Below are 19,608 nucleotides of genomic sequence, written 5' to 3' on the forward strand. Positions count from 1 at the left end.
ATTCTTTGCCAGTTATCCCTGTCCTGGGCTACAGTCTCCCAGTGAGTGGTGTTGATGCCACATCTCTTCATGTTTATCTTTAGGATGTCTTTAAAATGTTTCTTTTGGCCTCCCTGTTTCCTTTCTCCTTTGGTGAGTTGGGTGTATAGCAATTGTTTTGGTAAGTTTACATCACGAATGTGCACACAGTGCCTGCTCCACCTCAGCTGGTGCTGGATAATCAGGGCCTCAGCACTGAAGATGTTGGCCGCTATGAGGACACTGACATTAGTGCAATGATCCTCCCACTTTATGTTGAGGATCTTCTGAAGAAAGTGCTGGTGCTGGTGTTCCAGGTTGTTCAGATGTTTTCTGTAGGTCACACAAGTCTCACAGCCATAGAGGAGAGCTGTGATTACCACTGTTTGATTAACTGAAAGTCTAGTGTTCTGATGTTGTGATTGTTGAACATCAGGTGAAACAGTCTGTGAAAGGCAAGGCTGGCACAGCGGATTCTGTGCTGAATCTCGACATCTATGTCTGCTCTCTGTGAGAGATGGCTGCCAAGATAGGCAAAGTGTTATACATTTTCCAGTTCTTCTCTGTCAATGTAGATCTTCCTTGGTAGGCCTGGTGATTGACCGGGAGCTGGCTGGTGGAGACTTTTTGTTTTGCCGATGTTCAGAGTTAGCCCTAGGCTTTTGTAAGCTTCAGAGAAGCAATTAAGGGCTGTTTGTAGATCCTCCTTTGAGTGTGCAACTATAGCACAATCATCTGCATACTGGAGTTCAGTTATTGTTGCTGATATTACTTTAGTTCTGGCACGGAAACAAGAAAGGTTGAAGAGGTTGCCGTCAGTCTGATATTGGATGCCAATGCCCTGTCGTAGACAGTCTTGGATTAGGGTTTTCATCGCTGCTAGGAAAATGGAGAAAAGGGTGGGTGCCAGTACACAACCTTGTTTTACACCAATTTGGATAACAAAGGGCTCAGAGGTAGAGGGTGCACAGGGTGGAGGCAGTCATTTAGTCAGAGAGGAATCTTACAATGGTGATAAATTTGCTTGGGCAGCCAAACTTTGACATGATTTTCCACAGAGCCTCACGGTTGACAGAGTTGAAGGCTTTGGCCAGATTCATAAAGGCCATATACAGCTTCTGGTGTTGTTCTTGACACTTTTTCTGGATCTGCCTGGCTGCAGAAATCATGTCGGTGGTGCCTCATGATGGTCTGAATCCACACTGGGACTCTGTAAGTTATTTCTCTGCAAGAGGGAGCAGGCGATCCAGTAAGATTCTAGAAAGAATCTTCCCAGTGATGGAGAGGAGAGAAATACCGCAATAGTTGCCACAGTCAGCCCTGTCTCCCTTTCTGAAAATGGCAAAGATGTATTATGCATTACGTAAGTCGGCGGGGATTTCTTCGGTTCGCCAGATTTTGAGGAGCAGCAAGTGACGCTGGTTAATCAGTGTTTCTCCCCCCCCATTTTCAGTACTTCAGCGGGCATGCCACCAGGACCTGGTGCTTTATTGTTCTTCATTTGTTTAATTGCTTTGCAGACCTCCTCAGGTGTTGGTGGGTTGGCAAGTTTCCCAGACTGGGTGCTGAGGGATGGAGTTGATGGTGTCGTCAGTCACAGTCAATTCTCGATTTAGAAGCTTTTGCTCGTGCTTCTTCCAGCGCTCTTTGATGAATTCATCATCTTTAAGGGTTCTACCATCTTTGGATCTCAGTGGTGTGAGGCCATATGAGCTTGGTCTGTACAGGGTCTTTGTCTCAAGCTCCACATATCATGTCTATCAGTGAATGCTTGGATTTCTTTTGCTTTGTCCTCCCACTATTTGTTTTTGATTTCTCGGATCCACCTTTAAACTTCAACTTTGAGCTCATGGAAAGAGCTCTGCTTCTGACTGGATGATGGGTGGTTTTGCCAGTCACAGAAAGATTTTCTCTTCTGGCCCAAAACAGTTTGTGATCTCAATGTTGTTGTCATCAAACCAGTCCTGATGGTGGCAGGTATGATGGATTCCTCGCACACCTCATGGATGGTCTGTTTTAGGGCTTCCCGGTCTTAGACACTTGTGTTGTCATTTGCAGGTGTTCATATGGTCAGTTTTTCACTGAGGAGTGTTTGGAATTTTTCTTCGTGCACTGAGAGGATTGAAGTCTTTGGATGTTTTATTGCCATCTGTATGATTTGGGTTGCTTTCTATGTTTTGGTGAAATCCTGATAAACATGACTGACCTCACCAGGTGGTGGTCAGCCCACCAATCATCGGCTCCTCTAATGACATGGGTGATTTGAACATCTCTTAGATCCTGTTTTCTTACAATGACATAGTCTAGAAGGTGCAATTGTTTTGAAAGGGGGCAGAGCTGGCCTTATGGGTAGGCAACATGGGTGCTGTGGTTGGGAGGCACCATCAGTGCTTAATTTTTTCTGGAGCTTGCCAGGGCTGAGCTCCAGCACCTTTCAGCTTGGCAGTTCATAGGCCCAGCATCTCTGGACTGCAAGTCAGCAGCTGCCAGTCTCTGGCCACCCAGCTCTGAAGGCAGCGCTGCCATGCCATGCCACCCTTACTTCTGTGCTGCTGGTGGTGATGACATTGCCTTCAGAACTGGGCACCTGACCAGCATCCACTGCTCTCCAGCTGCCATTGTCAAGAGGTAAGGAGCAGGATGGGCCGGGGTTGCAAGTCTGCAGAAAGGAGCTTGGGGCAATGGGGGCTGAGTGGAAGGATGCCATTGCCCCCTCCTTCCTTCCTAGTGGTGCTACTCCATATGTTAGAATCTTGGCCAACTCTTGCATTAAAGTCCCCTGAGAAGATTATCTTATCTGTTTTTGGAATGGATTACAGAATTTTATCAAGGTCAGTGTAGAAGGATTCTTTCTGTTCTTCATCAGCGTCAAGTGTTGGTGCATATGCACTGATAATGGTGGCAAATGACTTATTGACCAGTTGGATGTGGAAGGTCATAAGGCGCTCATTGATGCCAACAAAGAGTTCAGTCAGGCGATTGAATAGAAGGTTCTTGATTGCAAAGTCAACACCGTGTATTTGCCTACTGCTTGCTGGTTTAACTTTCCAGAAGAAAGTGTAACCGCCACCCTCTTCCCTCAAGTGGTCTTCATCTTCATATGTTGTTTCACTGAAATCAGCGATGTTGATGTTGTACCTCGAGAATTCTTGGGCAATTATTGCTGTTCTGCATTTGGGTCTTTCACTTTTTGAGTCATCTAGTAGGGTACGGACAGTCCGAGTTGCAAGAAACGTTTTTGGTTTTTGACCACATTGGGAGTGAATGCAGTTAACCAGTCAGGTATGGTGGAATAGTTTATATTTGGGGCACTTTTTCTAGCCCCTTCTCTGTATGGGGTGAGCAGAGGGGTTCTTGAAAAGGTGTGCTCAGTCGTGACCACAGCTGCCAAAAATGCCCCCCATTCCAGTTCAGGGGCACATGACGACCATCTTGCAGTCACTGCCTGCGTGTGGATCTGTGACTAGGGATTCTTGGTGATCACTTCACTTATCCCTATCGCCACTCACTCATCACTGCAGAACTTTTATGGGTGGAGGTGGGAAAAAAGTTCCTCCTGTGAGAGCAGCCTGTGGATGAGTAGTTTAATGCGGGGGAGCCACTGAGTGGTGATCCTGCTTCATCTGCCTGCTCTGCCACTGAGGTCTCATACTGGGTTGTGTTGTATTGGGCTACACTTTGCCTGGTACCTCACCTTCGACCTTACCCCCATGGGTGACCCTACCAGGAGTACAGGGCTCCCGATGGCATTGTTCTTAGGGTCTTAAGTATACGCAAACTTCTCCACCACGTCAAGGTGGCAGCCCAAGGAGAAGAAATAGCAATGTAAGCATAGGTAGCAGCAGAGCCATGCTGAGTACATACCCACTGGTTTCAGATGGGTTTGTACTTGGCACTGCTTCACTTCCAATACCAGTAGTACCACAGCGAGGCTGCTATTTATATTTGCACTAGCTCAACATTTTATTCTACTTTTTCCCCCACTTTCCAGCTAGGTAGCTAAATACGAATTCAGGCACCTGACTTTAGGCTCCTAAGTTTCAACATTTTTGCCTTTGTTTTTAAAAAAAAACAAAAAGGAACCATGCTGAACTGTGCTTTCTCCATGCGGAGTGCTGATCTGAATGCATCACAAGTGACAACGGCTGGGATTTCAAGATTCTGGTAGGGTTTTGCAGAACTTTGGAGTGTGGTGCTCAGATACAGTAGGACCATTGTACCAGACCGCAGCAGAGAAAACGGCCAACTTACAACAGGCCCTGATCACAGTTCACCATTATCTTCTATTTCCACTGAACCAGGGTAATAATTTGGTTTGAACATGTGTTTTCTAATCTGAAGAGCTAGAAAATAATAAATTTAGGGCTGGTCTACACGACACAGTTTACGTCAACCTAATTATGTCAGTGTCTACACTACAGCCTTCCTCCCCGATGGAAGTGCCCTACTACATCAACATAATAACTCCACCTCTACAAGAGGCATAAGCATGGGCGGCGGGTGAACCACAGGCTCTGGGAGGCTAGCCCCTACCCCTTCTGCCCTTCCACCACAAGAGCCAAGAGCGCCAGATGGGCGCTGCAGCCCCACAGCCCCGGAGGGCTGGGTGAGTGGGCGGCACGAGCACTGGTTCCTGCAACCCAGAGATCCTGGCCGCAGGCCTTCCCCCATTAGCTCCAGCTCCCCACCTGGGGCCCCAGCCACGGGTGAAGAGCTGCAGAGTGCTGAAAGCAGGAGGGGGTCTGAGGGTGGTGCGTGGGCAGGGCTCTGCAAGGCTGTTTGGGGAGTCTCAGCCTCCCACGGCCTTTGATACCCATTGCCCATGGTCATAAGCCTTATGTTGGTCTAGTAAGGGTGCCACAGTGTCTGTGTAGACCAGGTGTCAGCAACCTTCGGCACACAGCCCATCAGGGTAATCCGCTGGCAGGCCACAAGACGTTTTGTTTACATTGATTGTTCTCAGGCATGGCCTCCCGCAGCTCCCAGTGGCCGCAGTTCGCTGTTCCCAGCCAATGGAAGCTGTGGGAAGCGGCGCGGGCTGCAGGGATGTGCTGGCCACTGCTTCCCAAAGCTCCCATTGGCTGGGAACAGCGAACTGCGGGGAGCTGCGGGGGGGCATGCCTGTGGACTTTCAACGTGAACAAAATGTCTCACGGCCTGCCATCAGATTACCTGATGGGCTGCATGCCGAAGGTTGCCAACCCCTGATGTAGATGCTGCATTCCTTACATATACTGTCTTGTCAATTTCACGGTGGAAGCCCTCACTCTCCTGGAGAGCTGCGTGGCTGGACCCTACTCCCAGCCAGGATCTGGTGTGAGAAGCCCAGGGGTGCTTCCTCCTACTCTCAGCTGGAAGCCAGGGTGAGAAGCCATGGTGTCCATCTGCCTGCTCCCTGCGGGGAGCAGGGGAGCAAGAAGCTGGAGCAGCTGGACCCCACTCCCTGGGGGCAAGAAGCTTCCCCCTGGGGTGGGGGGGAAGGTAGCCCACCGTGAGCCCATGAGGCAGCCAGGCTCCTTCTCAGGACCTGCCAGCAGTCCTAAGAGACCGAGCTATCAGCTTCCCTCACTGTCCCTCTTAGGTGGAAAGAAAAGGAGGACTTGTGGCACCTTAGAGACTAACCAATTTATTTGAGCATAAGCTTTCGTGAGCTACAGCTCACTTCATCGGATGCATACTGTGGAAAGTTTAGAAGATCTTATTATATACACACAAAGCATGAAAAAAATACCTTCTAAACTTTCCACAGTATGCATCCGATGAAGTGAGCTGTAGCTCACGAAAGCTTATGCTCAAATAAATTGGTTAGTCTCTAAGGTGCCACAAGTCCTCCTTTTCTTTTTGTGAATACAGACTAACACGGCTGCTACTCTGAAACCTCTCAGGTGGGTGGAAGCACTCCTGGTGAGGACATGCACCACCAACCCAAGGAGGGTAGCAGGGACATGCCCTGCCACAGTAATTACTGTGGTAACTGTAAGTCAACCTGATATAGGTCTACTGCGGTTTGTAGAGGAAACATACCCTTAGTGTAATATACAAAGCTCCACCCACTGTACACAAGGGAAGTGATGAAGCTGTGCGATGCTAAAGCTAATCTTTGGATGCACAACAATCACGAGGGCATAAATCCTTTCCCCCCGACCACCAGTAACTTGACAAACCCAGAGCTATGCTATGTTCATCTAATAACCATGAGTATGGCTTTTCTAGGCATTGTGAGGAACTGGTGTGTGCACCTGGGTGAGTGCACCAGGAATCAGTGCTGGAATATGACATATCAGCTACGAGACAGAAGAGCACTTGCCTCTGCTACTGAAACTGAGTTAATGGAGCTACTCCCTTAAGCCCCAGTCCTGCAAAGACACTGAAGTCAATAGGACTAGTACCCACAGTGCATAAAGTTAAGCATGTGCACAAATCTTTGCAGGATTGGGACCTTAGTTTTCTCTCCAAGCACGGATGCATTGTTTTAGAATCAAGAATCCTGAATTCAATTGTGTTACATCTCAGTGTGTATGAATGTTAAACGACCAGGGTATTTGGCTATATGTAGCCAAGAGATGTTTCTTACTAGAGATTAACACACACATTTGTTCCAGAACAGGGGTTCCCCTTCACTACTGATTGGATGATCTATGAGAGTCATCTTCTTACTGTAGGGCTCTACAAGGGGCCTTCACCTTAATTAGCTGCTTCCTTCCTATTACTCCATTATGTGGATTATCCTTTGGCATGAGGAAACTGTATACTTATGGTATAGTACTGCCCAGTTACATGCTTTATTTAAAGACTAAGAGGCTCTCAGGGCAGTGCTGCCTTTTACTATGTGCATGTACAGTGCCTTGCACAGTAGGACCCTGTTCTTGACTGGGGCCTCTAGATTGACAGCCAAAGAAATAAACACCTTCTCTAGGGGTTTTTTGCCCTCCTCTGAAAACTCTGACATTGGCATAATCAAAGACAGCATATTGGAGGATATGGTAGTGCAGGTCTTGTTTCTGTGCTCCAGACAGAAACATGCATAACCAGCATGCTATAGAGTGCTGCAACCAAAGCTCTTACCTCCAAAACATCATAGTTGCAGGCTGAGTGATATTCCATGTCGAGTTCCTGAACAGTGAGTTGAATGCTGCTCCCAGGTGCTGTATCAATGTACCAGACACATTCCTTATTGCTTGGGTACCTATTTGGGTAGCCAGGGCTATTGAAAGATCCTGATGCACCAGAGAGTTCTCCACCACAACCTGTTGAAGTAGCAAAGCATGCCAGTCAATTGAGTACTATAGAAACAAAACCATCTGACAACTATGATTGGACATAAAAATAGATATCAGCACATTTTTAACATGCAAATACTGTACAATCATTTGGGCTGTGATCTCATAATGGCAAAAGTTTGGGGAGAAATCACTGACCTATAATGACTAAACTAAAAATCCATTTGCAAGGACACCGTTTGGTTGTGTAGTCACTGCCGTTTTGTCTTGGCTTTGTCTCTCTTATTTGAGAAAATGTGTGTGTTGTATGAGACCAACATGTTGGTGTCCGACTAACATGCTACCCCCACACAGTAATCCCCCTTCTTACTTACACACACATTTGAAAAATAGGTAGGTTTAGAGATATTTAACCAGATACACACTTACAGAGAAGTTGAAGAGAATCAAAGTAGCAGCTACATGGTTGCTAGTCAGTAGAAATGAGGGCATTCTCACAATTACCTTAGCTGCACTGGGGAAACTAGGGGAAAAGATTCCCAACAGAATCAGTGGGAGCCTTAGTATTCTTGTGGTCAGGCCCAATTTTATCATAATTTTTGTTTTTCTTTAGAGATGTGCTGAAACAATTGACAGAATGTTGGGATACTTCAAAATCTGGGACCAGGTCGACAACCCCTGTCTAGCTGCTTGGTGCTGTTCAGGAAGTACATCAGCCAGAGGGTGACCCTAAGTAGAAAGCCGGGGATTCCAGGTGGGTTGGGGAATTGCCACGTAGTGTAAAGCTAGTTCTATGCCACTCACTCTGGGACACTCTGGTGTAGGGGGCATTTCAAGACAGGATAGGGAAAGACATGGGCAAATCATGGTATACGCCAATGATCCTGGGTCCACAAAATGGCCCTATGGAGGCTGTTCCAGCTAGTGCAACTTAGAGCAGCCCTTTGGTTAGGAAAGTGTAAAAGCAGCTTCGCACAGTACTCCTCAACTGGTCCTGAGGTTGAGGCCCCTCAATTTATCATTAAATGAATGGGAAATGTCCTCACAGCTAGTGTCAACCACGTAATGTATCCCAGCAACAGAACTTCTCTAGTTTAAAATAACATTCTCTTTAATGCTCATAAACTGATCGCACTGCAGTACTTTTCCTTTTCACAAAGCTGATTTCTCCCCAGGTTCCTAGCTGATGTGATTTGGGTCCCAGTTTTAAGTGAGTCATTTCCACCCATCCTCAAGCGTGAGCGGCTCACATGTCGGGCAATGCTGCAGGGAGGCAGTGGAGCATGAGATAGAGGGGCAGAGGTACAGAAGTCATCAGTGGGGAAAAGAGGAGGGGAGTGGCAGGAAGTGGGGAAGGTGCCAACTCCCCCTTCCTAAAGTACTTCTGCTATGGAAGCCTTCCTCGCTGCATTCATGCTGGGGATGGGGAAAGAAGTAGGGGGCTTTTTGAAAATAAGGGCCAGATTTTTAAACAGTGGCTTCTGCTTTCGCAGGTGTAATTTTGCCCCTGCAACTATATGTAGGAACAAATTAGGTGATTCAGATCTCTAAAATACCTTATCTGTGGGTACAAGCAGAGGCAGACATTTAAATAGCTGTACAGTGCCTGCAATGATTTGTGCTCACAAATTTGTAGGTGTAAAAACAGATTCCCAAGTCAGGCCAGGCTGACAATCACACCCTCAGTATTTCAGTCTAGCTCTTTATAATTTCACCCATTCCCACATTATTAAAGATACAGCCTCCCTCCACTCCCTGCATGTATTAAGAAAGGATACATGTTTGATAATAGAAAATCCTAAAGCTAGGATTTCTTAAACACTATATCTAAACATTATCCTAGAAAGATGATAAAGCAAATAATTAAGCAATCAATTTGCAAACACCTAGAAGACAATAAGATATCCATCAACACGGATTTGTCAAAAACACATCATGTCAAAGCAACCTAATAGCTTTCTTTGACAAGGTAACAAGCCTTGTAGATGGGGGGAAGCCGTAGGTGTGGTATATATTGACTTCAGTAAGGCTTTTGATACTGTCTCACAAGACCTTCTCATAAACAAACTAGGGAAATATAGTCTAGATGGAGCTGCTATAAGGTGGGTGCATAACTGGGTGGGAAACCATTCGCAGAGAATAGTTTTCAGTGGTTCACAGTCAATCTAGAAAGGCATATTGAGTAAGGTCCTGCAAGAACTGGTCCTGAATCCAGTTCTGTTCAATATCTTCATCAATGATTTAGATAATGGCATACATATAAAGTTTGTGGACCATAACAAGCTGGGAGGGCTTCCAAGTGCTTTGGAAGACCGAATTAAAATTCAAAATAATCTGGGCAAACTGGAGAAATGGTCTGAAGTAAACAGCATGAACTTCAATAAGAACAAATGCAAAGTATTCCAGTTAGCTAAGAATAATCAATTGCACACATACAAAATGGGAAATGACTGCCTAGGAAGGAGTACTGCGGAAGGGGATCTGGGGGTCTTAGTGGATCACAAGCTAAATATGAGTCAACAGTGTAACACTGTTGCAAAAAAAGCAAACATCATTCTGGGATGTATTAGCAAGAGTGTTGAAAGCAAGACTCGAGAAGTAATTCTTCCCCTCTACTCCGCACTGATTAAACCTCAACTGGAGTACTGTGTTCAGTTCTGGGTGCCACATTTCAGGAAAGATGTGGACAAATTGGAGAAAGTCCAGAGAAGAACAACAAAAATGATTAAAGGTCTAGAAAATATGACCTATAAGGGAAGATTTAAAAAAAAAAGGGGCTGTTTGTCTGGAGAAGAGAAGACTGACGGGGGACATAACAGTTTTCAAGTCCGTAAAAAAATTGTTACAAGGAGGAGCGTGAACAATTGTTCTCCTTAACCTCTGAGGCTAGGACAAGAAGCAATGGGCTTAAATTGCAGGCAGGGTGGTTTAGGTTGAATATTAGGAAAAACTTCCTGTCAGGATCATTAAGCACTGGAATAAATCGCCTAGGGAGGTTGTGAAATCTCCATCATTGGACTTTTTAAGAACAGGTTAGACAAACATCTGTCAGGGATGGTCTAGTTTTACTTAGTCCTGCCTTAAATGCAGGGGACTGGACTAGATGACTTACTGAGGTCCCTTCCAGGCCTACACTTCTATAATTCGATGAAATATGTCGTAATAGCATTACCATTTTAGCCACAGTAGCACTATTTTCTTTTCCATTTCAATCTCTGCTTTTGCTATCATTACCTGCCATACAAAGTGGAATTGCTCATACTCCATAGTAGCTGTTATAACAACAATAATAATGCTTAGCAATTAAATTTTCATCTGAGGAGCTCAAAACGGTTTACAAAAGTGCGTGAGCACCACTAGCTTTAATTTTGACTTTCTTCTCGCTGTGCCTCAGTTTTTCCATTTTTACAGGTGCAGAAATTGAGGCAAAAAGAAAGGGTCAAAATGTTCACCATGACCTTGAATTTTGTTTGGCTAATTTTAGAAACCTATAGTCTGATTTTCAGAGGTGTAGTGCTCCCACTGCTCCCAGTGACTTCGACTGATTCGCTCACATTTTTGTTATGGGGCTTCCTATTGTTGTAATCATATTATTTCCCATGACTTTCAAAACCATAAAATACAAGACAATGCAATTCCCATCAGCTTACTAAGCATGACTGCAAGCTGCCAAGCCACAACAGATGAATTAACTTCTTGGCATTTGGTGGTTTCAATATTAATCTTTCTTTATTCAATTGCAAGTGTGCAATTGTAAAACACTCAACAGTAGAAACATACAATGCATTTCCCCTGCATATAAGAAATTGCCCCTCTCCCATGGTTCTTAAATTGATCAGTTATTATGGGGATAAAAAGACCCAAAAACACAGTGGACCAGACGCAGACCCCCTGATCTGATGGCACAAAGCAACTGAAAAGCCAGTAGATCTGCCCCTTAGATTTCCCTCTGTCTGGGTAAATCTTAAGTGGCTTACAGCTGTTGTAACAGCTGCTAAACCGCTCCCATTCCCAGCCTCCTGCTCAGGGGAACACACTTGGGAGAAAGGAGAGAGGCATAGCCAGGGCATCCCTATATCCAGACCTGACAAGACAGGGGGGGAAAGTGGGACAATTGCACCAGGACCTCGAGGTGTCTAATGTATAAATAAAGTGAAATAGAAGGGGGTGGGGCCCCAGCAATCACATTATACCAAGGCTCCAAATTTCCCTTGATGTCCTGCCTATACCCCATATCCCAGCAATCACTGACTACCAGAAAGGCCTTTGCACAGAGGGTGCAAGTTAGAGGAGCCCCAGGACTGCTCTTATATATGTCAGGGGCCAGACCAGTTACTGGTCAAACCAAGGATCTGGGGCCCACAAAAGTAGCTTAAAGCCCCGGGCCTCTCTACCTCCATTGCTGCAATTTGGCAGGACACGAGAATCTAGCCTTGTGTCTTGGGACATGAAATCCCTGTATTAAAATATCTAGTTCACACCCAGAAAGGCAGATATTAATAGTGCAGGCAAAAATCATCAGTGGCCCAAAATTTGAGAATTTCCAGAATTAAGCCCTCCCTGCAATGTCATTTGGTTTGCCACCCACCCCACTCCACATTTACATGGAGTCATTATGAGGATAGAGATCATTTACAGATATTGCTCACTACTATTGCAGCCATGACTAGCTCCCCTTTAAGCCCCCAAAGAACAAATTATTTCCTTTTATTCTATTCTTCTTCTTCTGTGTTTATCTCTGCTGGGGCATTTTGGAAGTCAAGGTCTGAAAGCTGTGCGCTGTTCTACTACTGCCATTTCCTCATCTTTGCAAAATTTAGTACTTAAACTTTGGTTTTGAGCCACACTCCAAGGAAGAAGAGCACCACAGCGATTCACTGTAAAAACTATGAAACTGTGTCTACAGATGGGGAAAAGCTGGAGAAGCCAGTGACAGATTCAACTAGGAGGATGTAGCCTCTCCTCTACCCATAACTGGCAGCGGATGAGGAGACTAAGAGCTTGCTTGATCCCCAAGCCTTTATTTCTCTGCTGCTGTCACCTGTGTGCAACAGCATATTGGTTCTGCAAGTGTTAATTTAGGAGTCCATAAATTTTTAATTCAGCCTCCATTAATCTTCTACCAACACAGCTTTTGTGGGATCATTTGAGTCATCATTAAAAATAAGGTCCAAACCCAATTCTGTCTTTTTTGGCTTTGACACCTGAGGGGGACACACTGATGCAGCATCTACCTTCCAGGTTAGCAAGTGACAATTGCCTCAGGGAAAGCTTGAGAGGCATGAGCGCTGTCGCTCTTCTTGTATTCTCTCAGTTCACCAAGGTCATCTGTCCCTTCTAGAAGGATTACAAAATATCTTGGTGATTGTTCCACACCACAGGAGAGCAAAGAGGACTGACTGCAATCATGAGGCAAGAGTTCAGCCTGCTCTTCTTCAGCTGTAGCTTTTGCAGACCCTCTTTGTTTTTCAATACCTTATGTTCTCTTTGCTATAGACACTCTGACCAATATCGTTTGCTCAGATTAGCCCAGTATTAAGTCTGCTTCATGTCATGCATGCAGGGTCTGCCTGAATGGTGGCCCAGAGTTTGCAATCATGGAATGCATCGCTAGCTACACTCAATGTCCCTGTGTCATTCAATTTCACAGTGAAGTGTTTGCAAACTGTAGGAAAGTTTCTAAAACTTGATTTTCCTCTCATTTCCTATTCATCAGGGAAACGGCAGTCATTCCCTCATCAACAGGAAACACACTGATCCACTGAACATGCTTACAGAGATAATGGATGTTTATTAACCTTGCCCTTCTCATAAAAATAATTGCAAAAGCTTTTATAAACTGCATTCTACAAATATGTTTTTGTCATATTTGGAAAAAAAATTAAACAGAGCCACCAATCCAACACAGAATAGCAAAATTCCAGAGCCAAAGTGCTGTAATGTGCCCAAAATGCTACCTTATCTTAAGCTGAATCCTTAGTTCAAGGAAATATCTTTATAAAATAATAACAACAAATTCCCAATCTCATTCCCTCTTACTTAACTGCCATAGAAAAGCTAGATATTCTAATACATATTAAAGCTACGCACAATACATACCCTGAACCCTGTATCTTTGTCTAGATGCCATACCTTCTGTTAAATTTAATTCCTTCCTCATGCGTTTTTAAATCAATGGTTTGAGAAAGAGAATTATTAAATGCAACTGCTTTCCTCAGCATCTTGGCTGAAAGGATTGGCTACCAAATGAAGGCAGCTACTAAGCCAGGGCAGTGTAACTTGCAATCTATACAATCAAAGTATAAGTGTGTTTGCTAATAGAAGGCAGGCAGCTTGTAAATGAAAATATGTGGTCAGCTCCTCCACAGTCAGCTCAATTTGATGATTTGTATCAGAGGAAATAGCAGCAGTTCTGAATGGGAACAAGACAAGAAGTAGCAGCTTTAAACTGGAAAAGAGAACAATGAAGGTAGGTATTGGGAAGTTGGTGACCATCTGATGAAACCACAGTATAATACTTTATGCAGGGATGTTGTTGAGGCTCCACTACTATGTATTTAAGAGAAAACCACATTTGATAAGCAAGGCAGAGAAATCCCTACAGTTGTAGGGTGGTGGGAAATATAAGATAGAAATGACACAGGAAGGCCTTTCCAGACCTGAGATCTATGAATTAATGTTGGCTTTGAGTCTGTTCTCTGTCTTCCTTGGGATTAAGTATACTTTGCTCTATATGCTGTCAAGGATAACGTAGTAGTAGGTTTTATGAGCCAATCATGCAGCTACTATCACATAAACCTTTGCAGCAAAGATACTCTGTTAGCTGACAGATGTCTTGATTTAAGGTTAAAAGTAATCTTTAAAAGTGTATGAAATCTCTCCTCTCTCCCATGTCGAAACAGCGGCTTTCAAAAGAGTTATGCAGTATAAGAGTGTTACATTTGATTGACACATGACCACAGCAGGAGTGGATCCCTGGCAATTTACAATAATCAGAAATCAAAAACCTCTAACCAGAGGCACAAGATGGGAGAAAGGCTCCTTGTGTCCTCTCCTCCTTTCCCTTTTGCACCTCTGGAAAAGAAAGGCACAATCTGGCCAAAGCTACTTAAAAAAGAAACTAGCCCATTTGAAGAAAATAAACAGTGTGTCAAATCACTCAGCATAAAGCTGACTCTGTGTGTGTGTGTGTGTGTGTCTTACTCTCTTTCTCTCTTGTGTGGAGACAGTACATGGGCACTTTAGAAAAAAAATTCATTATGGAAAAACCAGTTGAATTGACTTTGGAAACTGATAACGATTTCTCAACAAACCTACTTGCATGGCCAGAATCCTAGGGGACCCTGCAACAGAGTACAGATGCAAATTGCTACCTATCTGAGCCTAGAGAAACTGGGAACATTTCAAATTAAACAGGCAACTATGACTAAGCTCGGTTTCCTGACAGTCACAAAGACATGTCTTTATTTAAACCCAAAATGGGTCAGACGAATGGAAAACTTACACTGAGCAGTAGACCTTTCCCTTTCTGCAACTCCTACATCTAGCATTCAGATTCACATACAGATTACTCACAAACATTCTTTAAAGAATGGGTGATATTTTCTGTGACTTCAATCACTAATCCTTGGATGAATTATCCAAACCACACATTGAACATCAAACTCTTATGTGCCATTAATTTTCTTCCACTGCACATTGCTCCCAAAGCAGCATTTGAAGAATTTTTTTTTTTGACATGCTATGGCAAAAAGCTGGTCAATATTAGACCTGGCTGAATAATTTATAATACATAATTTATTTGATTGATTTTTCCACTCTTTGTTAGTTGCCTGCAAACAGACCATGATTTTTTTTTTTAATTTATATTCATTTTTTGAAGGTATTTGCTGAATAATCTCAGCAAATAACATTTGAACTCTCTGTCGCTTTTTTACAAGAAGCTCTTTGCACCTATTTGCTGTGTGATATTTCAACTGGGAAATTGACACAAAGGCTGCATATTGTGGTTCTATTCCCCAAATGGAGGAGTTTAGAAATAGTTTCTGGGGTGAATAATTGATATTATAAATTACAAATTCTCTTCCTGTAAATATGTTGCTTGAAGTCAGCTGTTTTGGCAAACATTCCTGCCAGTAAACTTATTTTTTAGAATATTTGTGGAAAGTAACCACAAAAGGGGCTTGACATAGTTGCAGCAAATTCATAATAAAATGTGAACACATATTTAGGAATGTTCATTTGCAGTATTTGCCCAGCTCTAGGCTCTACAGCTGAGAGGAGAAAAAAAGTTACAGGCACATTTGATCAAGTTCAAAAGCAAATTTTGATTCAGCCATGTTCACAACACATTCCTATTTCACTTACTGGAACATAAGAGCATTTATCTGTACTAACCATTAAAATAATTTTTATCTTGACTATTTACTGAAAAAGAATTTTGAATTGTATGTTTGATCAGTTCACAATTTACACTGTGTTGATTAGCTACATAAATCACATAGCATTGTTCTGTTCCCTGATTGTAAACTACAAATATTATTTGTATTTATTTGTATTGTAAATCCCGCTGTACTAGGCCCCCACTGTACTAAGTGCTATAATAATACATATGAAGACAGAGTCCCTGTCCCAAGAAGCCTTCAGTCAATTATAGGATTTGAAATTCAGGCAGTGTCAGCTAATTAGGCTTGTTACAGGAGACATAACATGCATTACATTTGGAATTCAAATGATCTACAGACCAGAATCATTGGAAAATTGGAATGAACTGGAATTATGAATAATTTTGGAAGAATTCCATGACCCATCTTTTGGAATCTAGTAATAACTTCAGTCAGAAATTAAGAAAGCTGGCTACAAATAATGGAATATCCTAGCCTCTTCCCCCTTCCTCCATGCAGAATTAGAAACTTATTTTTATTTAACCCAGAATGTAATTTCTCTCCTAAATAGAAGACGTATTTCCTGTTTTATTGAGACAATGGAAGAGAATAAGCTTTAAGTGGCGCTGCATCTATCTCTGCTAATCAAATATTTTCCAGTCTCTGGCTGGCGCAAAACTTTCCCATTCAATCAGCACAAAACATTCAACAGTGCTTACATCTATCTACAAACATAGGGTCGATTCTGCTTTAATTGAACTAAATGGGAATTTTGCCATTTACTGCATTAGAAGGAGGATCCAGTCTTTAGAGGGCAAACAAAAATTCAGAGACAGACCCTGTAATGTGTTGAGCACCCCAGGGCTTAATTTGTGCCAGGGCTTGCCAGGGCTAAGGCCTGGCACCTCTGGCCTTGTAGTGTCAGTTATGAAAGTAAAAAAAAAAATTGTTTGAGCCCCAGCACCTCTTTTATTACCAATTAAACACTGGAGCATCCTGAACTCCTCCTGAAGTTCAAGTGAATTTGAGAGGATTCAGTACCTAGCAAAAATGCTTGAAACCTTTTCTACAGCACAGAACTATTTGGGCATGCAGTACTTGGGCAGCTGCACAAACAGGCAGCTGCACAATGGAAAAATGTCCAGAGGCTGAATTGTGTACACTATGTACTCAGTTTGGGCAAAGCGTCCCAGAGTCATTTTTGGAAATTTCTCCTATATATTTTAAAACCATGGAAAAAAAGTGGGATTTCTTTTAGTAGCATAAAGGTCTCAGGGTTCCCTTGGAAAATACATACAACAGCTACTTACCCTGGATCTAGTTGCTAGGAAACCAGACAACAAATAGAAAGTTCAAAAACCATATATTTGGTGGCCTTTCTTTCTTTTGGCTGAAATCTTAGTAATCACTGAAGATTGTACAACTGATGATTTATAAAGGTCTTTGCATATTACTGCATATGACTGGTTAGAAGATGATATTCATTAACAGGAGAAGAATTTGTACTTTCATAATCACACTTGAATTTGGAAGTAGTAATCTACAAAAATCTATTTGCAAGATTTTTCAGATGTATTCACTGGTAAATTTTAACCAGACACTTAAAAACTTTCCCCACCACACTTAAAGTGTATTAGCAGTGTGCATGTAAAATCCGAGTTAAGGACATGAATAGTATAAGAGTTTGTTGTATTCATAATGAAATCTTACAGTTAGTTTCAACTGGTTCTAATTATAAGGAACATTGTACATGAAATTTGCTGTGAGATACAGATCCAAAACCAGTATTACACTAAGGATAATTTGGATTTGATCCTGAAACTTTTACTCACACAAGCGTATTTTAATCACAGAAGTTCCACTAAAGAAAACTGGACAACTATGTGAGTAGGGGCCACTTTTATTTAGGTACCAAATGAGATTTTAGTTATCTAATGTTAAGTACTTATGTTAGAAAATGTTGGCCTTCGCTCGCATATATCACTTTATGCTGTGTTTTCAAAGTGCTGTATGGACATTAATTCATTAATCTTCAGTAGCCTGCATGCAGTGAGTATGTAAGTATTATATACTCTTTACAAAGGAATCAAACCTACTTTTTCATAAGTGGCCTCTAATTTTGTGGGCCCCCTTTTTGGGGGACAAATCAAGACATGTAGGGCCTGATTTTAAAAATTGCTGAGCAGCACTTATAGATCCAATTGACCATACAGCACCTCTGAAAATCAGGCCCAAAGTTTCTCAACTTTGGCCCCATATAAAGGAGGCACCAAAATTTAATGGGCACTTTTAAAATTTCAGCCCTCAGTGACTTGTCTGAGGCTACACAGCAAGTCAATGTGAGAGTTAGGACTAGAACTCAGAAATTCCTGGTTCTCAGCACCATGCTTGAGCCACTAGGCAGCACTCTCTCAAGCAACCTGTCAGTCTGCAAAGAGTTACAGGGATTAGCTACTGCAACCTTGTGCAGTGGCTGTTTTTGCTATGCTTCACCGCAAGGCTAACAGTCTTTCTTCTAACATAAACACTTAAAATATGTAGCAATTATTTAGGTTTTTTATCAGTTGTCTTCTGCTGGGTAAAAATATAGAAACAGTTAAAGAAAATGACATTATTCTAAGAGCCATGACTCAAACATGCCCCTCTATGCCCCAGCCAGCCATCAGGGCTTCCCTGTGAAATCCAGCAGAGGGAAGAGACTAGAGAGGCACAATCCTTTCTAACTCTAGTACTCTGTTCTCAACAGTATGTGGTGCCTATATTTAAAGGAGAAAGGAATACACATGTCAGGCAGAATTGAAAGGCAGAACAGATGAAGTCTGGCTATGCTGTAGGGGCCAAATCAATTTCACTTGTCAGGTTCATTCAAAACCCTGCAGTCTAATTACTAATTCTTTTAAGAAAATGCAGTAATGCACATTGCAAAGCAGCTGACTGTCTTACGAATATTGCTTAATAACGTAGCTGGAGTGCACAGGGAACATGTGTCTTCTCACAAAGACAGTTGCCCTTGGTGTAATTTAGCACTGACAGACCTTTGGCCTCCCAACTCTTTTTTCTTTGCAGAGAAGTAATTCAATCAGCATACCCTCCCCACAACACCCACGGAGTTACTGAGTGTTGTCTCTTTCTTCAAGAGTGCACTACAGGAGCAAAAATGAACTTTGCATGTGTCGAGCTTCCTGGAAAACAGCAGAATTGGAATCAACAGTTTGCAGCATCAAACATTCTCTCTGGGAATAAGCCCCTCTAAGATTCTAAATGCTTGTTTACAGGAGTAAACTGTACCAATGTAACTAAATTTACATTACATCAATTAAATCCCTTGGGTGGACACTTACTTTAGTTGAAGATTGGTATATCAATTCTGCTGCAGTTGAATCCTTTGTACTAAAGCTTACTGCTTAAGCTAAATTGTTATAAGGCACTTTTAGAAATAATAATAATAATCCCCACGCAAGGAAGCTGCACTGATTTGAGCAATGTAAAACAATGTAATTAAATCGGTACACATTTCTGGTATGGAGGAGGCGTTAAGACTGCTCAGTTTCCATTTGGCAATTTATATTCTGCTCTGAAGAGGAAAGACGCAAAAAATGAGTATAAATTTTTTGTGCCCCTCAGTTGTAGAGGTGTGCTCATTGAGTCAGTCAGTAACAGGGAAAGTGTCTGGCTATTTGCAGTCATTGCACAGCTTCAGACAAAGATGCTGGGAAGGGAGGGTTGAGAGGAGTGTCAGTGTGAAGTTGTACAAACACATGGCTGCAGATCTAAGTACATCCCTCTCAGCAACATGGTACATGAGTCTCAGAGATATATAGCATGCATACACCATAGCCACCAGTTAAGATGTTTGGGGAACAGAACACAGGACTTTGCACTCCAAAACACAGGTCTCTACCACAAAAAGAGACACATAAGCCCAGTCTCTCTCCTACACTGAGATCTACTCAGCATAGTGGGGGCTTAGGTTACTGATACCTGAC

At 42.9% G+C, this 19,608-nt stretch overlaps 1 protein-coding gene across 5 annotated transcripts in view; it reads right to left on the bottom strand.

Annotated features, from left to right (window-relative positions):
* Positions 1–19,608, bottom strand: part of CUBN (cubilin) — a 226,786-nt gene that overhangs the window by 117,718 nt on the left and 89,460 nt on the right. For all 5 annotated transcript variants that reach the window (XR_012157573.2, XR_013635417.1, XM_073334127.2 and 2 more), the window contains one exon: positions 7,084–7,265. Coding sequence is in view for 3 of the 5 variants with exons in the window: in XM_073334127.2 (XP_073190228.2) it covers positions 7,084–7,265 (182 nt within the window). In the remaining 2 variants the exon portion in view is untranslated. The remainder of the gene's footprint in view (positions 1–7,083; positions 7,266–19,608) is intronic.

This window comes from Lepidochelys kempii, chromosome 2 (assembly GCF_965140285.1).
Source record: "Lepidochelys kempii isolate rLepKem1 chromosome 2, rLepKem1.hap1, whole genome shotgun sequence".
NCBI lineage: Eukaryota > Metazoa > Chordata > Testudines > Cheloniidae > Lepidochelys > Lepidochelys kempii.